Source organism: Camponotus vicinus, unplaced genomic scaffold (assembly GCF_025532165.1).
Source record: "Camponotus vicinus isolate PSW18456_S1 unplaced genomic scaffold, iyCamVici1.0 SCAF_3, whole genome shotgun sequence".
NCBI classification, from domain to species: domain Eukaryota; kingdom Metazoa; phylum Arthropoda; class Insecta; order Hymenoptera; family Formicidae; genus Camponotus; species Camponotus vicinus.
Window position 1 is genome coordinate 19,421,284 of NW_028141967.1, and position 25,017 is coordinate 19,446,300.

Consider the following 25,017-nt stretch of genomic DNA (forward strand, 5'->3'; position numbering starts at 1 on the left):
CCAGCTGGAGCGAACGTGCGACGCGAAATTTGCACTTTGCATGCAAGCACGCCTGGACAACACACTGCAGAAGTTGACGAATAATTATTTGTATTTGGAAAGACGCATATATTATTTTTTTAATAATTAATCGTAATTTTTATAGCACAGCAAATTAGGATTAATTACTAAAGATGGAATGTTATCATTTTTGCCTTGTTTTTCATATTGATCTTTATTCCATATATAATCTTTATTTATTCTAAAAATAAAACCGCACTGCAAGATTAATCGAGTTGCAACGTTATGTATAATGAAGGACGCGGTTTGTTTCTGAGAAAAGCATTCATATGCCACAATTGTATTATAATCGTATGATCATAGAGTAATATTATCAACGTTATGCAACAAATCTAATAGGACTTCTGTCTCCTGTTAAGATAGTAGTTAATATGAATTTTCTATTATTATTCTTAGTGAATAACCCGTTGGATTTCCACATGAATCATCATCCACGCATGAGCGAATAGCATTTCAATAGAACGCGTAACGCCTACGAGAAAGTGGAAGAAGAACGTGTTCGAAAGACGTTCTTGTGTCATAAGAAGTATTCTTCTCGAAAAATGAAAAAAGGACAAGAAAAAATCGGCGTGTCAGATGTCTCCTCCATGTCTCTCATTGAAAATAATCGATCCTTTTTTAAAATTCCTATTGAAAAGAATATTAAAAAGACTACAAAAAGTAGAAAAAAACCTAAAAATATATCTAGAAAACTATTTGAACATCATTTTAATTTTCCCTTAATTTTTTATACGGATTATGAAATTAAATTAATTTGTATCAAACTTTATATCTTTTTTATATATGACAAATCTTTTCCTATTTTTAAATATCAATAATTATTTAAAACATCGAAACTTAAAATCCGTCAGCATCTCGCAAATCAACTCAGATATATATAAATCGTTATAAAATCGTGATTTTTTCGCGAGATAAGACACATTTCATAACTGTCAGTTTCTTAGCACACGCATGTTGGATGCGAATTGATCCTCGCACTTACAACTGTCTTGCTAGTTGCGTGTGAATTAGTTTTCTTTTCTAGGTAGTTGAAGAATAGATAGCTTTAGACGAATGTGTGAAGGGTACGTGTTGAAAGTGAGATTGTCTTGACGGAAGTTGGCTCTTGTAACAAGACTCATCGTTCTTCTTCACTTAGGGTAATCTGCATAGATCGATCTGTGAGAAAGCGAATGGCACGAAGCACGACGGAAAAGATTAGCATCGCGATTCTGTCCGAATCGATCGGAAGAGTTTCATAATTCTTGATATACTAATTTTGTTTTGTATTAATGCTTGATAAAAAATACATTAAAAATTATTTAAAATAAAGTAAAATGTGTTATTTATTGTATTCTATTTCTTTCATTTATATAAATGTATGAAAAAGAGCAATTTCTGCCAGATATCAAGGCAGATTGCAGATGATTTGCAATAAAACGAAATTTTCTGCAATCAGGAAGATATAAAACTGCACATTACGATAAAGACAGTATTAAGACTTGCTTCACGCTCGGGATAGTCGCTCGGACATCTCCCTGATTTGCAGGTAACTCGAATTATGAACACGAGGTAGACCCAAGAAACGCTTTCTTACCATACATGCGGTTAATGAGAGTGAGCGATAAAAACGCATTATTAATGATATTAACAATATAGTTTTAGTTTCGCATAATTTAAGTTTCGAAATAAAACAGAGCGCCATATGTATATATAAAGAAAAAATTAATTAATGATGAAAAATAATTGTATTAGAACGTAACTTGTATATTAGACTTTCTCTAAAGAGAAACGTTATTTAAAATCAAATATCGTACACCAAGAATATGTAAGCGCCATTTCTCGCGTTTAGGTCGGCAATCGAGTAGAGTGGCGTTGACATGAGTCAATTTCCCGGCAAACTCGTTATAAGCACTCGGCACCGAGGATCCGTCGAGCGTTCGCTCGCTCACTTGCTCGCGCGTTTAGTAATCTCATCAACAGCTGAGAAAAAGGAGGAGAAAGAATCGAGCGGACTGACGTGACGCGTCCTCCTTCGGTGTGCAGCTTCACGTCCGACAACGTAATCGAGGCGCATGCTAAGCGGTCGGATCGAGGTTGTCAGGTCGTCACACTCGGTGTGGCAGTGCAACAATGACCGGTGGAATGAGCGAAGCGAAGGAGAGTCGGCCGGAAGCTCCTTATAATCCGCGAATGCCTGCATTGCTGCGAGTAGCTCGGAGACTCTTCTTACATTTAGAACGGACCGGCAGCACAAAAGTGAAGCCTTGAAATTCGGGCGGAGATGGCGATCGTCGATGCGAAATAGTCGGCGTGCGTTTCATTTTGCACATATACCGGATGTCTTTTCAACTATGAAAACTAAGAGAGACCGAGCTAAGAATAGTAATGGTTGTCTTAATGGCGAGATATCACTCGTTACGTTAGTTATGTAATGAAGTTGGAGTTAATAAATGAATCAAGTTGTAGAAAATTAAGTCTCACATTATTGTTAATAATTTTTAATAATACGCCAAGATATGTCAATGATTTAAAAAATAATAATAATAAAATAACATCGATTTTTATTAATAAAAATAAGAAGTATACTGGCAATTTAATTTCCTTCTCGCGGAAAAATGCTTCCGGTTGAAGAGTCATCGCCAAATTCCACGTCGGCGACGTCGGCCCGGAATAACTCGAATCCTCGCGAGCTTGGGGCGCGGCGTGTTTCGCAGAACCGGATTTTCGGAGGATGTCGGGTTATTACGAGAAACTGTTTACGTTGTCACGAAATGGATCGCAAATTATAGTACGTCCTTTTTTTTCAATGTGATAACATCTGGTACCTTCTTGCGGTTAACGCCAGACTCTTCTCCGGATCGCGTGCGAGATGCACCACCGTGTATAACGTATATATTATGCGGAATTCTACTGAATTTTCGACACCTTGAACCAAAATTCTAAAGTCGAATTTGTCATCCTTACAGAAAAGTCCAAATAGACATCTCGCGTGACCAAAATTGCGATTCTCTTCGGATCCGATCAGACTGCAGGCCTATTAAACTTCAGGACCTTCTCCGATCCGCCGTCTATCATTACTAGTAATTTTCAAATTCGCGAGGGAACAATGACAATGGGAATTCTCAATAATAGATCCTTCTCTATAAACATTATTTTCGTGTCCCCTTTCCCTCCCAATTTCTTCTATCTCTCCTTCGTTTGTTCGATAGTCTAATCGGAATGAATCCTGTTTCCGTCAACCATAGTATTTAGAAGGCTGTATTGACTATCATTATCGGCGTCGTCGTCTGCAATAATGCCACCAAAGGCTACACTCCGGAACCTTAATGAACCTTAATTTATGCTTTCTTATAACTCGTAATTTCTGCGTGCAATGCGTGAACATAATCGTGAAGATTTCTCTCTATTGTTTTGGATACGTGACTGATTTCGGATTGCATCATTGAAAAGTTGAAAATATAAATCAACATTTTCGTTAGCTAAATTTCATAACGCACTTTAATTTTTATCAAAAATTAAGACAATTTCTTATTATTTCAACAATAGAAAACTTCCCTTATATCTTCAAGACTAATTTTCTAAATATCCAGTGTTGTGTATAAGTTAAAGCAACGATAAAACCCTTAAAATTCATGAAATTGCATAATTATAATATGTGTATCTTCTCTAATAATTTAGTGTTTTATATGAGAATATTTTTTCTAAATCCTTCAGTGGAATTTTCAATTTTTCAAATTTGAAATATAATTATAAAATATTATTTTTCTTTTAAAATACTCGCTTGATATGATGTCTAATAAAGTCTTATTAAAGATGTTAAGTTCAATTTAGAGAATCAGTATTGTTGTCTTGTTTATGATTGCATAAATATTTGTAGTGTCTCTCAGTATAAATACGCTGACATCTTTCTGTTCCGCAATCTGAGCGTGGAAAGGAAGACCTTTCGTGGTTCGAACCCTAGTTAAGGCTATCATTTATTATAATATCTATCCGGTTACGGGTCATGGTTTTGGTTTGTTGGAAGGGAGTCCCGTGGTTATTAAGGTTTCACTGTGGAATCACTTTTCTACGCAAAGCCTATTGCGTGCTTCGGGTGTAATCGACGTATGCAAGAATGTTCCGAGAAATGTGCGAGCAAAAGATAGCGAAGGATTTACTTCCTTTTTCTTATTGTTATGTTACACACGCGCTTTTCATATTTCCGTTTGCGACATCACTCATTCAATATTTTCCACGGGAAACAATGGACGTTTTAGAAATATTTAATAATGTTAAAATTATATTTTAAGATATAATTTCTCTATAACTTAGATCAAATATTAAATAAAAATAAAAAATAGTTATATTAATACAAAAATAATGAAGAGTATTATCGTTATTTGTAGAACTAGAACGAAAAAAATTGAATTTTAAATTTTAAAAATATTAAAGTAATGTAAATTACTTATTATCATTTTAAAATTATTAAAGTGTATGCGATAAAGATTATTATAATCATTCATTTTAAAATGCGGTCATCTATTTACACATATTCACGTGTTACGTTGGCGCAAAACGAAGCAAGTGAATAAAATTCACTATATTCAGGAAAGGATATTATGTAAGAATGGCACGAGCTTAACATGTAACGATGTATCGCGCACGTACTACATTCGCATGCGAATGCTCGCGTATTGTCCAAAATCGTGAAGCATGAAAAACCAGTCTTGCAGTAGCTCGTGCCGAACTTTCAAACCCTTGGTACTTGTATACATATTTGTGTGTGTCAGTCACGCGAATACGAAGAATATGCAAACATTTCTCCGTTCTTTGATATGGAAATATTTATTTTATAATTCCAAATTATTGGTATTTTAATATTTTTGCGAACTAAACCAAGTTTGCTTAAAATTGATTCAAAAGTCGGCAATTTTAAAAGAAACGCAATTTACGTTTCAATTGAGACAATATCGAGCAATCGTCGAGTACGCATCAAAATTCATTGATGCAGAAAATACGCAAATATACATGAGATAGACCAGTTTTGTTAGAGGGATGGTATTTCAAAAGTAAGTAACTTTCTCTCGTCGCAAGAGAGCGAGGGATGAGAGAACCCGAAATCGGAAGTACGCGCCCCGCACGCGTGACAGATGTTCGTTTCGCGAATGGTTCTTGATTCTCGTATATGTCGGCACACGCGCACGCGTTTATTGTCGCGTATAGAACAGGATCGAGCCTTTCTTCTTCTCTTTTTTTTTCGTCCTGCATACACGCCGGTTCTACCTTCTCACGAGAAGGAACCGGACCGCGTCTACTGCGGAGCCTGGGAGTCTGCGAAACTCTATTGTGCGGTCGCTCCCCTTCTCTGCGCGACGCGACGATGACTTTTGCAGTTCATGGTTTCGCCAAGTTGAACAGGAATTTCGGGAGAACTTTTTGCGCGGCGGAACGAGCGATCGCTCGTCCTAGACTCAGTTGTTGAGGAAGAAATGGTCGAGCGGAAGCACAACGAACTCGCATGAGCGCGAGGTGCACTTATAGAATGCATTAGCGTTTGAGGAAGTTAACAGTAAAATAAAATGCATCTTTTATAACCGCTTCGAGCGCCGCTTATTTCATAGGACAAAGATGAAGAGAGTAATTTAAAGAGATAATTTAAAAATTATTTTGATATTAATATATCTTTAATATCCACACTTCCAATTTTCTCTGTAATAATCTTGTGTGAGAAGATCTTTAGCTTATTATATCTAATTATGGAAATTAAAATCTGTTACACGATATGAAATTATGAAATTATTAATAGTATTATAATAAATTTTAATAAACTAATTAAAAAATTTTTGCAACATAATAGAGCATACTATTAGTTTTTATTATAAATATTTTATACAGATTTATATTTTTTTCTCTCGCACATACGAGATTGTGTAATGATATTTCTCGTGTTATAATTTTCGAATTAAGTAAATTTATATTCCATGTAAATATGTCCCTCACTTTTTTAATATACAATTGAATTTCTACTTTATTAATATTCTTGCAACGACAATAAACACGTGCGGCTGATATTATAAGCATATTAAAAGAAGAATTGAACATCTGCCGCACCATTCAATCCTTCTGCAGATGAGACATAATAATGCATGCGCGTGCCACGCGAAGGAGTAGATGCGGGATATAAAATATATAGGGTCGCATATATGCAACACCGAATATGGCTGTTTGACTCTGAGAGACTTTATTCGTGTGTGCACAGTCTAAAGAAATATTATAATACATAGCTTGTGCATCTATGAATATATGGAATTTTATATCATATCTTCAAAAGTATCAGTTGCTAGTTCCAAATATAAATAGTAATATAAATAATAATAGACGATTCGTAAAAAATAAATCGTTAGCTAATTAATTCTACGAGAAATCGCGGTTTCGCAAAGATGAAGCTTTCAACATATCAACGAAAAGTAACCGCGTGCATACATGAAGAGACGCAATTACGCGTGCGATACGACCCCGATCAACGACGGTGGCTACCATAATGGGAGTGACTCTCCACGTGGCCATGAGCGCTCGAGCATAGAGACGCGTGCGTGGCCCACTTGCGAAATGTAAGTCCCATACGCGTTTCCACGAAACGCATTACATTGCGTAAGCTCTTTAAAGAGATCAACTATGCGTAACCCTGAATCGAAATTTTGCTTCTATTTTCATTCTACATTTTTTCACGTTCATGAATTCTGAAAAATTTTGATAAGTTTCATTTATATAGGAATTGTATTATATTAAGCCCTTACTTTATACCTCAAATAGATAATAAGCCAACAGTTTTCTCATTTATATTAGAGATTTATATAAAAGAAGCTTTCGATAAAACTACAGATTAAATAATTTTAATATATAGTGACTGTTTAAAATATTAAAGTAGATGTTAGATTAAACATTGAGGTCGAAAGTAAGAGAAAAATTTCGATTCTGGCAATTTCAAAAACTATCGCACGATACCACGTTATAGAGTTTCGATTGCGAAGCGCAGAAAGGAGTCAATTACTTAAGATTCGTCGAAATTCAAATTTAAAACATACATTTTTATTTCATTCCAGTTCTAAAGATTTTAATATTTTTAATATTTGCATGAAAATAGAGATTCGAAAAGCATGTCTTCAAGATCAATCCAAGGAAAAAATGAGAATCTTGGAAGAAAAAATATATTTTAAATGTAAAAAAATTGATTTTAAATGTAAAATTAATTATTTCTAATGGAACTCTACATATTTTAATTTATAAACGAAACCCGAGTAGAGTTTACTTTAGCAATAACAGGTAAAGAAACGATGACACGCCTATATTTATACTTTGTGACCTATTTAGTTTCCGTTGACTATTCAAAACTGCTAAAACCAATAAGTAAACGAAAAGTAGATTATAGTTGTATGAAAAATAAACAGTAGATATTTCTGCTATTTATCTTACACCGCGCAGGGAAAAGTAAAACCGCCATTCAACGAAGCGATACTACACTCAACGCATTTACAACCCTCGAAATGCGTATCGTGTCCACCCCGCTCTCCCTCGTCCCTCTTCGAACAAGCAGGTTTCTATCGATTGCTGCGCGAGAGTCCTGGGGGGGGGTGATTTAGGCTCCCCAAAGTGCGAGTCCGAGGCATTAAAGTCTGATGCTCTTTCAGGGGCCGGACGACACGACCGGAGGTTGCGTGCGCTGCACCAGCATAAGCTCTCGAAGATGAATGCGTCTGAGGCTCACGCACACCTTCTCCTTGTGGATTCTCGCTCCCCAGTGTTTGCTGAATTATTCAATCCTGTTTCATTCTTAAGAACATTATTCGTGTTCTGAGACTCATGAGAGACGCGACGCTATGATGAGTAAGTTATACAGAAGTCATCCAAACTTCCTCTCTTTCATGATCCTTCTTCGTCCTTTTTTCATTAACGTAAACAGAAGGTAATCTATTATACAGAAATTGACGGAAGGGCTTATTTCACAATTCGGAAGTGGATTAATTTAAATTATAACTAGCCAAAGTCGGCTATTTATAGCGATAACTGGCGTTACTTGCGTTAAAATTTAATTTCTGTCTTGCGTAATAAAACAATTATAGAATCAATCACACTGCGAGAAATTAATATTACAGCATTAAATATATAATATATTGATACAAATTTCAATCAAGACAGAGAATTTAATCTTTTCTTCTTTACCGAATTGATTTTACATCGATCATTTTCCCTCAAACGGATGCGTATCTTCGCGGTTTTCCGTTCGCGTTCCGTTTAAAAGTTATTGTTCGGAAAGACAGCAAACGATGTTGAAGTGTATATCCGTTATTTTCCGAGCGATCGAACATTTGCCCGGCGCACGGAACGAACAAGAGAAGAAGACAGGAACGGGAACCGCGACGGCAACTGTGGGAAAGCGGCGTCGTTGGCTTCGCTATCAGCTGCTCGGGATGCGAAATGACGAAGCCATTGAATTCCCTGAGACAAAGGGAGCGGCAGGGCGGGATGCGAGGATTTGTTTCACGATCGAGCTTGAATTGCTTGGAATCCCTCGCGAAAGAAGATGCGAGTAAGTATTTAATAATTGAAATAAATTTAAATTTAAAAATTTTATTCTCAATAATTTAATATAATTTAATATAATGTAATTCGATTTTAATGCAATGTAATGATTTAAAATTAAATATATAATTTTATATATACATATATATAAATTATATATATAATTTAATTTAATTTAATTTAATTTAATTTAATTTAATTTAATTTTAGAACTATAAATGTAATGTAATGATTGAAGATTTGATTTATTCTGATATTTAGAACAAGTTCATTGGAATCCAATGTAATAATCTTAATCTCAAATAGCTGTCGTCGAGAAAGATGCGCGCTTTTGCACGCAACGAAAATCAATCCCGCCTCACATCCGTGCGTGATTCATACGAGAAATATGAGAAGAGAATGCGCGCGGGGAAGTAGGAGTGATATGCACGTGATTCTACAGTTCGTCGATCGCTATTACAAGCAGGTCGAGAGAAATTATAACGACAATATCGCCGCTCGTAAATCGTGCCATTTAACGATCGATGAGCAAACGACAAAAACTGTCGCACGCAACGTCCATTTGCATCGCGAAATGTATATAATGAAAGACCATGTCTATCAAAACGTTGCACTTAAAATTAAATCGCTTTCCAGTCGTAAAGCAAGATAGAGATCTTCTAGGAAACGAATCAGACAAACTCGCAGGAACTTGACTAAGTGCAAATGAATATAATTACGGCAGAGCTAATCGAAACTGTCAATGCCAGTCACAACCTGTTTTACGTGTGTTATGTATATTAAATGAAATAAAATGAAATAAAATGAAATAAAATGATTAATAAAAAAAACTGTTACTTGTGTGCAAAGAACTTAATTTTTATATCTTTCATAACATGAGATTTACAACTATAATCGAAAAATTTTATATTAGTATCATAATTTTGCAGGCGAGAAGAGAAACTATCATCACACATTTTGAAAATATTTTAAACTTTTAGACAAAATAAAAAATGATTTTCCATTATACGAATATTATAAATAAATTTTATATTTATATGTAGATTTCTCAACCAAACGTTATCCCCATAATACTAAAATTTAATTTATATCAAATCCGTATTATGTACACTAACACACATACACATATAATTAAATAAAAGCGGTAAAAAAATATAAGTTGTTTTTCCGATTAAATCAATTTCGAATTCGAAAGATAGGTTTTTGCTTTTCCTACGCGATCGATTTACCATGTAACCGAAGTCTACGAAGCGTAAAAGCATTTGCATACCAATCCTTCGCGGCCCACTCGCGATGCAATAATATATACCGAGCTTCACTAGAAAATCGTGCACTTTTTCCACCTACGATTTCCGACTGAATCGCAGCGTCTGAAATCTTTCGTGAATTTTTTTTACAAAAATCTATTTATCTAATAAAAAAAAATTTGCATGATCTATCTTATCAAAAAACGTTCTTATTATTCATTTAAAACATTTTGTCACAATTTCATATTGCTGATAATAATATACTTGTTTAGAAATATTTCCCAGAAGTTGTCATAATAAACTTCAAAGGAAAAGTTCCATGCTGTTGAGTCACTGTATAATCATTGTGTAAACATCGTTATAATTTAATCTACAATTATTATTGAGATATCTATTATCTCGCGTTCAACATTGTCGCTTGTTATTCAATTGTTTAATAAACAAAATATCAATTATATTATTACTAATGCATATTATTAATGCATATTATTAATGCATATTACTAATTAATGTTATTGTTGCATAAATTGTATTATTTGATAGATTATTTATTGATTTGATAAATTATTTAATTTCTTTCAAAAATATTTTTGACATTTTTATAACATCTTTTAACGTTTTTTATAATGTCTAGTGGGTTTATTAAAAAAATTATAAGCTATGAAACTGACTTTGTGCAATAACCATGACTAGAATAAACGCAGTTAAAGCGTACACGTCTCTCTTCGGCATCGACTCAAACGTGATTCATCAGTTACGTTTCTCGATAAACGCTTCCGCGGGTCATAGAAGCTAGTCTTGGAAACTATTCTCGTACGGAAACACATTATACATCAGATGTTAACAATCAAACCGCGTGGCAATTTCTAAACATACGTTAGTGTGTTTCTAATAAAGTGAAACTTAGAACATTCCAGCCTCTTTAATGTCATGATCAGGAAAATTTTAGGACAAACAGTTCTATTAGTTTAGTTAAAACAAAATAATTTTAAAATATTTCATTTTAATATAATTTGAAATACATGTATATATAAAGAGATTAATTAATTTCTATAAATTAATAAGAGAGATTTTTTTAACATATTATGTTTATACATAATTTATGTTTACATTATTATTTAAATTGATTGTGTTAATAATATATGCACGTATAATAAGCATAATATGTTATATTAAAAAATTTCTCTTATTAATTTATGGAAATTAGTTAATCTCTTTTTTTTTAAATCTTTAAACGTTTCAAAAATATCAAGTCGTTTCAGAGCAGGATACTTTAAAGATCCAATAAAAATGGAGGACCTCCCGTGCGAGATATTCTTTAGAATTTTCAAGGGCTGACTCTCCAAGGAAGAGTTTTGATACGATCCAAGCTTCTTCAAGGGAGGGATGTACACTATAATACGCGAACCAGAATTTGGCCGCCCACGACGTCCCTCTATTCTAAACCATAAACAACCATATGGAAATTTGCCCGACTATTATATATTGAATGCTTATTTTAATGAGATATAATAAAAAATAACATGTATAACGTAATGTAGTAACAAAGAAAACCAGGTAAAGATAAATGTGAAATAAATATAATATAATTAAATAAAACAATTAAGAAAATATATTAAGTGAATATATACTCGTATATAACCGCTAAATTTGAATTAAAATTAATTTTAAGAAATTATTATAATTATGAGAGAAAAATATCCCGATTTTGATATTTATAATAATTTGTTTTTTTTTTGTTGTTATTGAAATATCTTAAAATATCTATATCAGATTTAAATAAAAATGCAATATTTAAGGGAGCGAGCAAACATAATAAAAATTAATCTATCGCTTTCACGTTTAATGAAGTGCAGTTATATCGATTGATCGAAAAAGAAGCTGCATGTTGCATCTGCTCTTTCCGCGCACGCCACCCTAAAGATCGGCTAGATTAATATCATGATGGCCCTTTCGTCGTGCGAGAATGAAAGGGCGGAGTGAAAGCATCATATATACTAGAGAGCAGGAAATTGCCCTGGAAATGATTCTAATTTCCTCGCGTAAGGAGAAATACTAGGCGGTCTGCATTCTGATCTGTTTCGTTGATGTTAATCCATCCTAATCGATCGGATCGCGATTTTGCCTTTTCATCGTTTGAAGTATACATGAATTAGCTACTCACAACGTGACAGCAAGCGGATCTCTTATTACAAGTGCGAATAACAGATTCTATCCAAGTGTTTCAACCATCCGTTTCATCAGCTTTAAAATGTCAATATTGCCTTATTTTTATCTTATTATAAAAAATAATTTTTTTCATAAGAGATCTCGAATATCATGCCAAGCATGTATTATAAATATAAAGCTGTGATTACATTCGAGCAATAACGTAAATAATATCTAACATTCTAATATTAAAATTGTAAAGCAGAGAATGTCTATCTCGCTTAATCCGAAATGGTTGATCACCTCCGCGAAAAATATCGAGAAGTCGAAACTCATCATCTGATCAAAGAGTTTGCACCGCGCCATTCCTCGCGAAATGATTTAATACGCGCGAAGGGAACTCAATTCAGAGTTGGAACTTGAGGAAGAACTTGATCTATTTTCTTAATGGCCACTCGGTTGGCATACGTCCTAATGTAGTGGTGCTCAGGATTGTGATTAAGCCTTTAGACTAGCAGAAATAATTGTGCAAATTATATAAATTTCTTTAAAAAAAATTTTTAATCTTACTTGGCGATATCAAGTTTGTGTTTCATGTATTGAATGCAATTAATATTCAATTAGGCGTTAAAGAGCGGCATAAGTATATGTTGTGAAAATAACGTGAAATATTATGAGAAATTTATGAAAGCTCTATAAAAAAGATTTCTCTGAAATGACAGCCCGAATGGCACACCATTTGAGAACCACCGTCCTAATGACTCGCGCGTTTTGTCTTCAGGACCCGAAAATTCTATGCTGGCCGATTCTTTACTTTTCGTGTACGCAACTAAAAACGGGGCAGCTTTTGATACCGCGCGGCTGTCGCCGGCGCGATGATGGATGACGGCAGAAGTACATGGCAAGAACGAAGAGGCCCGACGACGAAGAGGCATCGGCTCGTCAAGGCGAGAAACCACCACGTCGGGCGACGACGAGACGCCGCGATGCATTCGACGATCATGATTAATGGCAGTAACATTGCGGCCGCGAGTCATCTCACCGCCGGCCAGAGACGACAGGTGCCATTGAGGCAGCGGGGCGAATTAAATCCGCGACTCCACCGTAGTGTCGACTTTCGATTTATCCCGTGTTATCCGGTCCGTTGCTGCATCATGTCGCGTTTGTAAAACCCGTCCAATTCGATTTCGCGGGGAATTTATCTTATAAACATTTTATAACACGGAATTCGCGAGTATCTTTCTACAAAAAATTTTATTGCTTATTAAATTAAATATATTTATTTTAAATTTAAGTGTATTTTAGATTTAAATACTTTATTATATTTAAAAAATGCAAGAGAGATAATTATCTTTTGTCATTTGAAATATTTCTCTCATACATTATTTAAAATATTTCTTATATAATTCCGGAATTTTTTAAAAAACACAGTTAAAGAAATAATGATATAAATTTTCAAATATAATGAATTAATTTGTATTATAAATGTACGTTTAATTATATATTATACTTTACTTATTTTTTAAAAAAGAAAATTTTAAGTCTACTATATCACTATACTTCGTTAAATAAATCTGCGGCTGAAGATGTTATCGCTTCTTGACACACTCGGTCAATTAAAGCGAACCTCTGACAGGGGTTTGTTTAATTGATCGAATTTAAAAAGAAATTAGATGCATTCGAAGATAGCCGGGTGGTCAAAATTTCCTTCCCAAGCAGCCAATAATTACATCGTCCACTAGATATTTGGGATCACAAGATGTCACGATGATATTGTTTCGTTCTTTCTCTCAACGAAGAAGAATTCTTCGACTTCCAATAATTATTATTTTACGGATAGATTTGTTTTTATCTTCATCTAGTATCATACGATAGAAACATCGATGAAATGTCATTGTTTTCGGTCGACAAATTTATCTTATCGTCTATGAATAATCTATAACTACTACACAATAAAAATGTTTTGTTTTATAAAATTGTTTTGTTTGAAATTTTGAACTTTGTCTTTAATCGATGAGACTATCTTATCACCCATGAATAATATACGATTACTAGTATGAATGTTGAAATATACTTTGTTTTAAATCGTCATATATATATATATATATATATATATATATAAGAGCAGATATTGAAAAGATTGGATTCATTGTATACATTATTAAATATTAAAAAAATAAATATTTTATCTTATATTTTTATCGATCAAACTAATCATCCATGTCCGACGTCGACAATCTTAAAATACACGTCGCATAGTTTTATTCTTTTCTTTTGTCGATTCGGCGACGAGTCATCGTCGACAATCGCCGGGAATCGTTATCTTCATGTTGCAGCCGCCCTTGATACACCCTTGGATCAGAGAGGATCGAAATAACCCGCGTCGTGGACCCGAGTCCCCGCGCGCGAAGAGCAACAATTTCGGGTCCGTCTTAATGGCTTCTCGAGAGCCCTTTTTTACCGAGTTTGGATGCGCGAAGGTGTAAATTGAGTTGGCGGCGGCGAGCAAGAATCCCGCCTCGTTCCGGAGTATAAAAAAAAAGTTACTTTTACCCAGTTGTGTCGATGATAATCACGTTCGAATATTTTTATCAAGCTATCACAGCACATGAAAAAAGGTAGCATAAATTATCGCATCTATTTGTACACACAAGTGAGAGAAAAATAGAATTGCTTTCTAAAGAAATGATGCAACATGTAATATGATCGACTTCTACTTTCATATGTAAGCAATAAAATAAATCATTATTCATCTTTTAAAATAAAGGTTTATTTTCATCCGTGTGATAATCGTATATTATTCAGAAGTAATAATATATTTTGGGCGATTAAAAACGAAAACTTCAAACAAAATGATTTCATGAAAAAAACAGAATATTTAATAAAAAATAATATATAAATTTTTATATAATTATCATATATGCATAAATTTTGGAATATGAATCGTATTCTAAAGAATATTACTATCAATTTTATTTCTTCGATCGATATTAATTAAAAAAAAAATATCTATTTATACGTATTTAATAGATAAGAATGATAATTCTTAAACATCTCTCTACGATTTAAATAATTAACAAACACTCATGCTTAAAATGGCTCAAACGAATTGCTGCTATTGAACATTGAACTGCAGTTCGTCGATGCTGATGAACGACTCAGGCGTAAATTTAGCACTATATGGCATGAGATCAGGCAGCTTGAATTAGAAAACATTGACCGCCAAAGAGTGCCGATAAAGACTTTACTGCGAATAGAATCACCTGAGAGTTCTGCGAAGACGAGCCTTAAGCATGACTAATCGAACAGAATTATTAATATTCGCATAAAGTTACACATTTTTGTAATGTCCTAATACTTTCTCGATTTTTTGCAAGACACTATTATAACATTAATAAATATCTCAAATAAGTCCAATCGTAAAAACCTAAATATTATCAATTTCCAAAATTTATTATTTTCTACACATTTTTTCTGCATATTATTATCTGCACATAACAATTAAAAAAGCATATGCTGGTAGCATGATAGATGAAATATGTATAATGTTGTAAAAATAATTAATTAAAATTTACACATACACACCTCAAGAATGTTCATGTTTTTTATCATACATTTTTTTTCTAAAGTATCGCTTGACTTCCTTGGCGGTTACAATCACAAAGGTAGTCAGGATATTATATGAATCAAGATTATCTATAGTGTGAGAGAATGATTGCCGCGATCGTGACTCATTAACTTAATCCGAAGAAGAATTGACAAGATGGTGTTCTCACCGTAAACTGCATCCTAGAGTAGTTAATTCGTTAAATAATTCTAATTATTCCGAAAATAATACACAGATCTACAAAGTCGATGAAAAAAGCTAGATCTATGCGTCAACTTTTCTTTTTATTCAAAAGCGAACTATAGTTTTTTCCAGTATATTTTTAAAATTTTGTAATGCAATAATTAAATAGTAATATGAAAGAATATTTTGACATCTCCAAAAAACGTTACTTCATTATTAAATATATTAATACCTAAAGATTTTTAATATGCTTATTTTTTTAATTTGTCAAATACAATTAATCATAAAATATATAATATTTATATGATTGACCTAAAAATGCTACTGCATTACATGAATGAAACATTATTATTGCATTTTTATATTTGAAATTACATTTGACATTCTTAACGAAGAAATAATAACGGTATTGAAACGTATTGACAAAAGAGATCAGCTGTTCTCTCAGTTTTCCTTCTTATATCTTATATGTCTTACCGGATTTTCTATATTTTATAGAGCGACTAAACGATTCTTTTACCTGAACTCCCAAAGGTGTAAAAGCGTGCGATATTTCTTTAAAGATCTAAACGTGTTGAGAAAGAGAGAGAGAAAAAAGCCTACAAAGCTCGTTTTAAAGGTCCCTTTAAAATTTTTGCACATTTACATTGCAGATTTGTTCGCTCAGAAAAATACCTCGTCGTTTTGTGAACCATTGTCACTCCACAATGCCATAGTATATATAAATTCGCCCCTAAATCACTTTCTATATAATCACTAGCAACATTTCTTTCACAAATCGATCCAAAAAACGTGGCATGCAAATCTTTATGAGGTTTAAGCCTCGAGATTTTCTACTATGAATCTATTTCTTAAGGGAGACAATGAAACCATTTCTTAAGAGAGAAGATTTCGAACACATACAATATTTCTTTTTGACATTATTTCTTCTGACATTATTTGTTTATATTATAACATCTCCGTGTTGTTCAAGACTATGAAATTCAAACTTTCAAATGGGCACGAAGAATTTTAAGTATAAATAAAACTATGCGACTACAAATGTCATGAAAATTTGTCTGTTTCATGCTTTATGTTTATAAAAATAGATTTATATATAAAAAATTAAGAATAAATCCATAGACTTAAATGTGCATAATAATTACCTGAACTCTCTAGAAAAGATCATAAACATTTTTAGAGTTACTTAGAAAAATAAGCTATCAAACTAAAAAATTCTCAAATTATTATAAATAAGATTATATTGACTCTCAAACTCATTTAGAAAAAGATTAATAATTTACCTATATATTACATCAATATTACATATTGTTACAATATGAAATCTAATTGTAAAATAGATTATAATTGGAAAAAAGTGTGACAGAAAAAATAAAATGTTTATGAAGCAAAAAGTTTTCCAGGATCTATATATGATCATTTTTATCTTTAAATTACATAGAAAATTTTTAAAATTCATTTATTTCAAAATTATTCTGTGTAAGAGTTAAATTTCGCCTTCTTGTTAGAAAAATTTTTCATCGTTTATATATGTTTAAAGAATAATCTCGAAACGATTGGAATACGATAATGATCCAGCGGATTCTGGACTGGCGTGGCTCGATCGACTGCTGGTGTAACGTAAGGTGCAACCCACGTGCGCACCGTGACATTCCGATCGTGACTTGCAATCTGTATTCGTAACTTCGTCTCTACTCCGACCGATGTCCGCTCTTTTACGCCTAGTCCCCTTTTAACGACGCACGCGAGACGAATAAGAAGTCGCTAAGCAAAGTCGCTCGTTAAAAGTGCGATAATTACAGTACCGTTAGCTCATGTTTACATAATTACAGGCTTTACTTTAAAGCAAATATATTACTACTGTATTATTCTGTGTATTATTCTCGTGTTATCGTTTGTTGACAAGAGAGAAAAAACGATTTTCTAATGTCATGGGTTAAGTATTGATTAAAAAAAACGTAAACCGTATGTATGTATTATTTAAAAAAGCGTTAAATCGTTAAATCTCTAAAAGTTTGTGATTTTCGAATAAAAGAAAAAGATATAAATTACATCATATATATAAGTGTTGATAGAATATATAGAGATTATATTTTATTTAATGCCTCTAGAGTGTGTAATTGAAAAAGAATTTATTCAATTATATCGCTTCCCCCCTTCCCCTCCCCGCTCGAGTTTAAATTATTCGATTAATAAGATGCTGATGTATCATCATGATTTTTCTTACACAGGCAATTAAGTCGTCATGATATTCTTATACAGCCTATTAAGTCGTGCTGATATTCGATTACATTGGTCGCAATGCGCATTTCATAATGACAAAATAAGAAGAGTCGACAGGAATGCGCCGATGGCGTCGTCCCTATGAATAAAATTTGTTTGGTCGATGAGGAAGAAGCGGGCAGATATATTTCGAAATCGAAAGGAACGAATCTACCCCGATGGGAGTGGCGCGCCGGTAAATGGAATAAATCGGGGAGGGGGGGGGGGCTCCCCCTCGATGCTTCTCACAAAAGGTTCACTGAACCGCGACACGAGCGAAAATGTGTCATTACCACGCAAATTACGATGCTGGCGCTTCCGTACGCATCCTACATCCCTCGAGATAATTACCGTGAATTAGCATCGATCGATGGACAGCCCGCAGAAAATGTCGGCGATATATCGCGAACCAAATACTGATCTCGTTTCGTTACACATTTTTCGGAGCGTAAATTAGGGATTTTTGAAAATTAAGGGAAATGAAGTCTTTTCGTCGAATGACGCAATTATTATATCACAAAACTGAAAGTATACATATAATAAAGTAAAATACATACAATTAGCTTTCTCCTTTCATCGCGTAAGTGCAATTAATGCAATTAATGCAATTAATTTCGATATTGCTATAAATTTTATATAACAATGTCTATTTGTACAATTGTCAATGCAAATTTATGATATTGAAAAAATGAGATAGAGACAAAAAAGATGGGCGTAAATATTTTTAAAAAACTCAATTTTTTCCTTGACAAAATATTAAAAGAGATTAAAAATAAAACACACCAATGTCTTTTAAATATTTTAACCTACAAATTTCATATTTTAATCATTCAAATCGTTCATACTTTAATAGTTTTATTTCAACAAATCGCTCGTTTAATTTTTCGTTGAATTAATGCTTAGTTTATGTCACTAATCGAGGATGACTCGAGCTTTAAGCATCGATCGCCCTCGATTCGTCGTAATGCCAGCTTACACGTGAATTGCAGAATGAAACGATCTAGTCGTACAGTAATCTTCGGAGGCACGTGACATCCGATTTACAAGCGATTTGTATATACATGAAAATTGAAAAAAGTACTCACTTTGACAGTTGGCGGCACTCAGAAGAATAATCAGCAGCAGGATCCTCGTCGGCTCCATTTTCCCCGGAAGTGTTTCCGCAGCTGTCACAGCACACTTAACCCACACTGTCTCAGTTCCAAACACTACACGACGAGTCAAAAGGACGAATATAATCACAACGAGATATCACGTGGAACTCGCGCGAAAATTTCGAAAGGAAGCTTCAGTCTACGAGCTTGCGAGCGTCCCGTTTCCTGCTCTCCTTTTTCCTCAATCTTCGCGAGGTGAAACGGAGCGTGCCGGCACTTTCCACGCTAATTTCACCGTGCACAAGCGTGCAGGGTACCGTTCCGACGAGCGGCGTCACGCCGGTTTCCCTCGATAACGGAACGACGATTGTCGGTCCAAATTGTTTCCTTGACAGCGACTCGTTCTCTTTTTTTTTATCGATAGATCGTGCGAGGAAAAGAAAAGACCGTCTGTTGGCTCATACGAAAAAATGATCGACCTCTCTCGCGGGGGAGGATGATAGCGTCCGTCAGAAAGCCGGCTGGTTGGCTGACTGCACGCTGCCAGTTTACCATAGGGACACGACCGTACGGCGCAGCGGCTCGCAGGCGAATGAATGCGCAAGCACCACTCTTCCGAGTTCCGCGTCATGCGTGCCGCTACTGATCCCCCTTCCCTCTGCTCTTCTTCCTCCGGCCGGCGCCACCGTCTCCCCACTCTGTGGCCTCCCTTCCACGATGCTCTGAGCGCGTGTGCGGTCGACGCATCAATTATGTCTGAATTGGAGCTGACGGGGGTACTGGAGGATCAAGGGTTCGTCCAGTGTTTCCGAAATTTCTTTCTTTTCCGTCTTTGTATACCTACGCAATTTTACATTGTCAAACATTGTCTTCAAAAGTAAAGAAAGAGAATGTTCATGCATAAGATATTGTTAAAACTGTTTATAATCGAACTTCATTATTATACATTTTGCTAATGTTATTAATGGACAAAGTTTAATATTAATATAAATCTATTAATACATTCTCTTTGTGTGTGTGAGATATTGACAATCAAGTAATCAATGTAAACATTATTTGATAACATTCAGATATGAAGTGATAGAAGATAAAAGTGTAAATGTATGTATGGAATGCAAATAATTACTATTGCCCTAATAACACACATGTCCAAAAGATGTCCAGAGGTTATCGAGAGGACATCCAATATAGATAAGACATAAAATATCCTTTGACTGTCCTCTAGATATTCTATGGACGTCTTTTGGACATGGTGTGTTGTTAGGGTGATTGTCAAATAATGATAAGTTGCAATTGTATTTCTCGGATATATTATCTTTCGGATTAATATCAGCTTCACAATCTTTGCCTTCAATTGTAAAATAGCTTCCGATCGTTGATAAAGAATTTTCACAATCGAAGAGCTAAATTATACGGAAACTGATAAGCAATAAAGAAACAAAGTCTGTAGAGTAATTTAGCCTTCTATTTATTTTTCTATCAGGCTTTTCAATCACGTAAAACGTATACAGCTATCAGCTAATCCAAGTAAAATATATTTATAAGTAAACTATATATATATATATATATATATATATTTGCAATTATGAATTAAAACTACTAGTTATATAAACATATAATAAATTTATATGTTTATATAACTAGTAGTTTTAATTCATAATTGCAAAAATAAAATTGCAACTTTCATAGTTTTATCAAAAATATAAATAATAATACCTCTTATAATTATATGCGATTTTTATGTCGAATTAAATGTCGAATGAGCTTGAAGGATGCGAGATGATTGAAGGATGTGACATAATAATGTATTCCGTAACCCACGCAACCGCAATCGATAATCAGTGTCACTTCGATTTTCACGCAATTTGACCGCTGAAGGTTGTGAAGCGTGACAGAGACCATAATTGTAGCCTATAAAGATTAATATATTGTAATAAATGTTTTGTAATGTAATTAATGACATTAAATGTTCAAAAGATTCAAATGATTAGAATTAATATGATTATTTAATATTTTTATATAATTGCGTGCATCTAATTTTTTACTTTTACATATATTAATTATTGTATACTTAATAATTTATAATTAAAAATTAAATTATTAAGAGATTTTTTGTTTCAAAAAAATATTTTTGTTCGAATCGCGGAATTTATTATAGTCTGTTATAAATAAATATACATACTCTTCCTTTCGATTAAAAATATTTTTCTATTCCTAAACAATTTATATTTATAGCTTCCGCCTGAATAAAGTCTGCTTGGCGATATATTGATAGCTCCGTGAAATGGTTTGGAAAATAGGATTGATCACGCGATATGTGTGTGAGACGCAAACGAAGTTCATCCATCCATGGTGCATTCATTTTAGAGAAAAAAATATTTGCGGTAGAAATATTGTATTTGTAAATGATAGTTCAGTAACAAAAAAATATTTAGCTTCAGATTAGCTCATTTTCAACAATGAATAATCCAGTAATCGATATTTAATAAGCAATATTTAAGTAAAAAATATTTGGAATATAATAAAAAGTCTTTTATCTTATTCGCCTTCCTTCATAATATAAAAAACTAATATTAATATTTAAAGCACAAAATATCTTGTATTTAGTTTATATTACTCGACAAGAATAAAATATAAATATATAAATGCATTTATAACATATATACAAATATACAAATAAAAATAAAATTCTTTTATTTATATTTCTTACTTCTTATTTATATTCTTTTCTTACATTTTTAAAAGGTAGACTGGAAGGGATAACTGTTGTTATTAGGTATACAAAATTATCTTATTATAGCATCTCGATGGACGGATGAATCGAATGGCTCAGGTATGTTTAGATGCAACAATGTTGAACGTAGAACATGAAGAATGAATGGACGGGATCAGTGAATGAACGTACCGGACGTATCCGTATGAGACAGGAGGAGGATGAGCGGGGAGCTTCAGATTCCATTCCCATTCCCCGATCCCAGTTCCATTCTCATTCTCTCAACTCCTTCGATATGCCTTGTGCCGTGAATGAACAAGATTGAAATCCGTAAAGGCAAAGGATTTCCTGTCGCAATTCATTGAGTACTGTCAAATCACGTTTCTTTCGCAAATCTATTTTGATCGATAGTGATGAAACGTCAAAGAATAAATAATATTATCTCTATCAAATCGGTCACTGACATTATACAATTTAGATATTATTTTATGGTTTATAGAAACTCATATTAAGATTAGCATTGATAGGGAGACAAAAGCTTGTCATTTATCTATAGCTAAAATAGCTCTATATAATTATGAATATATTATGTATCTTTTTTATATATAAAAAAAGAAATAACAACGAACTTTTATCGAACGAACTGAGATGTAATCTCGGAAGTCCTTCTAAGATTATCTTTGTTGAAGAACTTTCGAATATTTCTTGGAAAAGATGTTGGGAGATGTAAGTAACTTGTTAGTATTCAGGAAATTATGTACCGCGACTATCTAAATTTAAATTCAAATCTGATATTTATCAGAGAGACAAAAAGAAAGAGAAACAGAACGAGAAGAAGGGAAGATTGAAGATTGAAATTTGTTGCATTTATAATAAAAAATCAAATATTTCATTATTATATTAAGTATTAATTTCAATAATTATAAAAATGTTCGCATTTACATGCTATTTATCGCATAGCACTTGGCAACAACTGTATCTGTATAGATTCTCTCCCTTTTCAGTTTTTACTTATACTCGGTTCCGACAACAGAATCTGACAAGATTACAAAATGCTTTATGCGAAGTGCTAAGATTCAGATAAAAAAAGGCAGGAGACTGAGAACTCACCTAACGGTCGTAGTAGCAGGTTACAAACTTGTAGAACGAACAGTGGTCCTTCTTTACTCTCGAAACTGACTGCCAAAGGCCAAAGAGCGACAATGCTGTTTGAATATTGAACGCATAGCCCTCTTGGAATGTCATTCTTCGTAGTTGACCAACACAACACAATTTCTTCTTTCTTTGCGAGGGATAAACCTTTATAATATTTCGAGCCTCTCCTGTTACATTCACATCCAAACCTGCACAAGCTAAACAAAATTTTATGGTTCCGATGTGAAAAGTTGTATTTTCTGTAATGGTACATGTTTTGATTCTGATGTTTTAGTTCTGGTATTATTAAAAAAATCATTGTTCTTTGATGGCAATATATGAAACGCATATTGTCTTTTATTAAACCAAATAAATGATCAAGTAAAAACCATATAATTTATGAAAATAAATTTTTGACACCATTTGTGTAAATTGAAAATAAGTGTTATGTTATGATAACTATTTTTTAAGTATGTTGTATTCCTTATAAAACGTATGATCTTTTAAATATCTGTTCTTTAAAATATTTTATATTGTTAATGATTTATTTGTGAAATCATATTTTAATAATATGTATAATTTATACATTAACGCATATTTTGATAATTTTTTTTAATGGATTAAAATATAAATCTCTAGAGAGAAGAGATTCTATAATCTCTTATTTATAGAAATGAGAATATACCTAAATGTTTAATATAAAATGTTTAATATTATAAAAAGGATTGAAAAAAAATATTTATCAACTAATTACTTTGCAGATTTTGTAAATCTCATCGAGAAATCATTGGCTAACTAAATATAACTAGCTTCTATTCAATTTTTTACAGTCACTAATTGCAATTATTCTTGCATTGTCATCATTACTGTCGCGTGATTGTATTACCGTCATTATCTAAACTACGTAAAAAGGATTATTTTAATTTTGCTGCATTTATTAAACTGGTGTAATGTGATGTAATAGCATGATGGATGTGACAGCATGTTATAAACTTTTAATAGATGTATGTGCAATCAAAAATTTAATCATTAATTTTTTTATATTAATTAAAAATTTTTCTAGAAAAATTATCAAAATTAATCTACTCCAATTTGTCTTATATCATTTATAAAATCTTTTTTCAATAATTTTTATCCGATTAACATTTACTTAAATAAATTTTTGCTTGAAATTATTGAATATTAATTATTGAATAATAATTATCGAATATTAGTAATAAAATCATTTTAAAAAATTCAAGAATATATGTATACTAACAAGTAAGAGTTAATATTAATTTGAGTTATATGTATATTACCATATTTTCGTTCTCCACAGGATATCCCAATTGAAAAGATCCTGATAAAATGTTTCGTCTCGTTGTCTCATTTTTTGACATGTTGGAAAAGCTTAATATTCCGTAATGACAAATGTTCTAATGTCACCGAGACAAGAAACCTCAGAGAAAAGATGTTTCAGCAGGATTGAGAACAGGAGGTAAGTATTGGCCGACAAAGATCCGCAGCGATGGTATGCCGTGCCTACCACGAGCACCTGCCACTTATTTCCTCTCGTTCCTGGCTCCCTTTTTTTGTTATTCTCTTTCCTTCTCTTTTTCTCTCTTTCATTCTTTCTTTTCTCATCTCCCATTAAGTGGGCTCGTCTCGGGCAAGCCGGCTATCCAAAATGAAAGAGCAAGTGTTTTCTAAGGAATCTCCGACCGATGACAGATGTGCATATTGGTAAGTCGGAATTTTAATTTCTATCTTCTCGTTCATTTTTATATCTCTAAACAAATGAAAATCTATGACCATCTAAATTATGACATTTCACTCTTGACATGTCAGATTTGGAGCATGATGAATTTCTTTTATATTTATATTTTTTTACCGTAATCGATTTATAAAATAAGTTTATCTATAAAAAAAAACTAAATTTACTGTATAACATTTAAATATAAAAATATAAATATTGTATATTTAAACATATCAGTTTAAATATATATCAGTTATTTAAATATAAAAATAAATAGTTACTTGATATTATAA

General features: G+C 32.9%; 1 protein-coding gene and 1 long non-coding RNA gene across 5 annotated transcripts in view; one reads left to right on the forward strand and one right to left on the reverse strand.

Moving 5' to 3' along the window:
• Nucleotides 1–25,017, reverse strand: part of LOC145969467 (uncharacterized) — a 62,865-nt gene that overhangs the window by 36,127 nt on the left and 1,721 nt on the right. Inside the window, exons 5-9 of one of the 4 annotated variants that reach the window (XM_083095629.1) lie at nucleotides 24,288–24,757; nucleotides 22,966–23,207; nucleotides 22,048–22,203; nucleotides 20,859–21,053; nucleotides 19,134–19,982 (exon numbers count right to left, since the gene is read on the reverse strand). In XM_083095629.1, coding sequence (XP_082951755.1) covers nucleotides 19,134–19,191 — 58 coding nt within the window. In that variant the 5' untranslated portion in view covers nucleotides 19,192–19,982; nucleotides 20,859–21,053; nucleotides 22,048–22,203; nucleotides 22,966–23,207; nucleotides 24,288–24,757. Of the gene's footprint in view, nucleotides 1–19,133; nucleotides 19,983–20,858; nucleotides 21,054–22,047; nucleotides 22,251–22,965; nucleotides 23,208–24,287; nucleotides 24,758–25,017 lie in introns of all 4 variants that reach the window. The other 3 variants (XM_083095630.1, XM_083095632.1, XM_083095633.1) reach the window with 3 other exon arrangements.
• LOC145969324 (uncharacterized) lies at nucleotides 7,875–9,049 on the forward strand. Its single transcript, XR_014438040.1, has 3 exons — nucleotides 7,875–7,905; nucleotides 8,377–8,608; nucleotides 8,908–9,049. It is a non-coding gene; the product is annotated as an uncharacterized LOC145969324 (long non-coding RNA).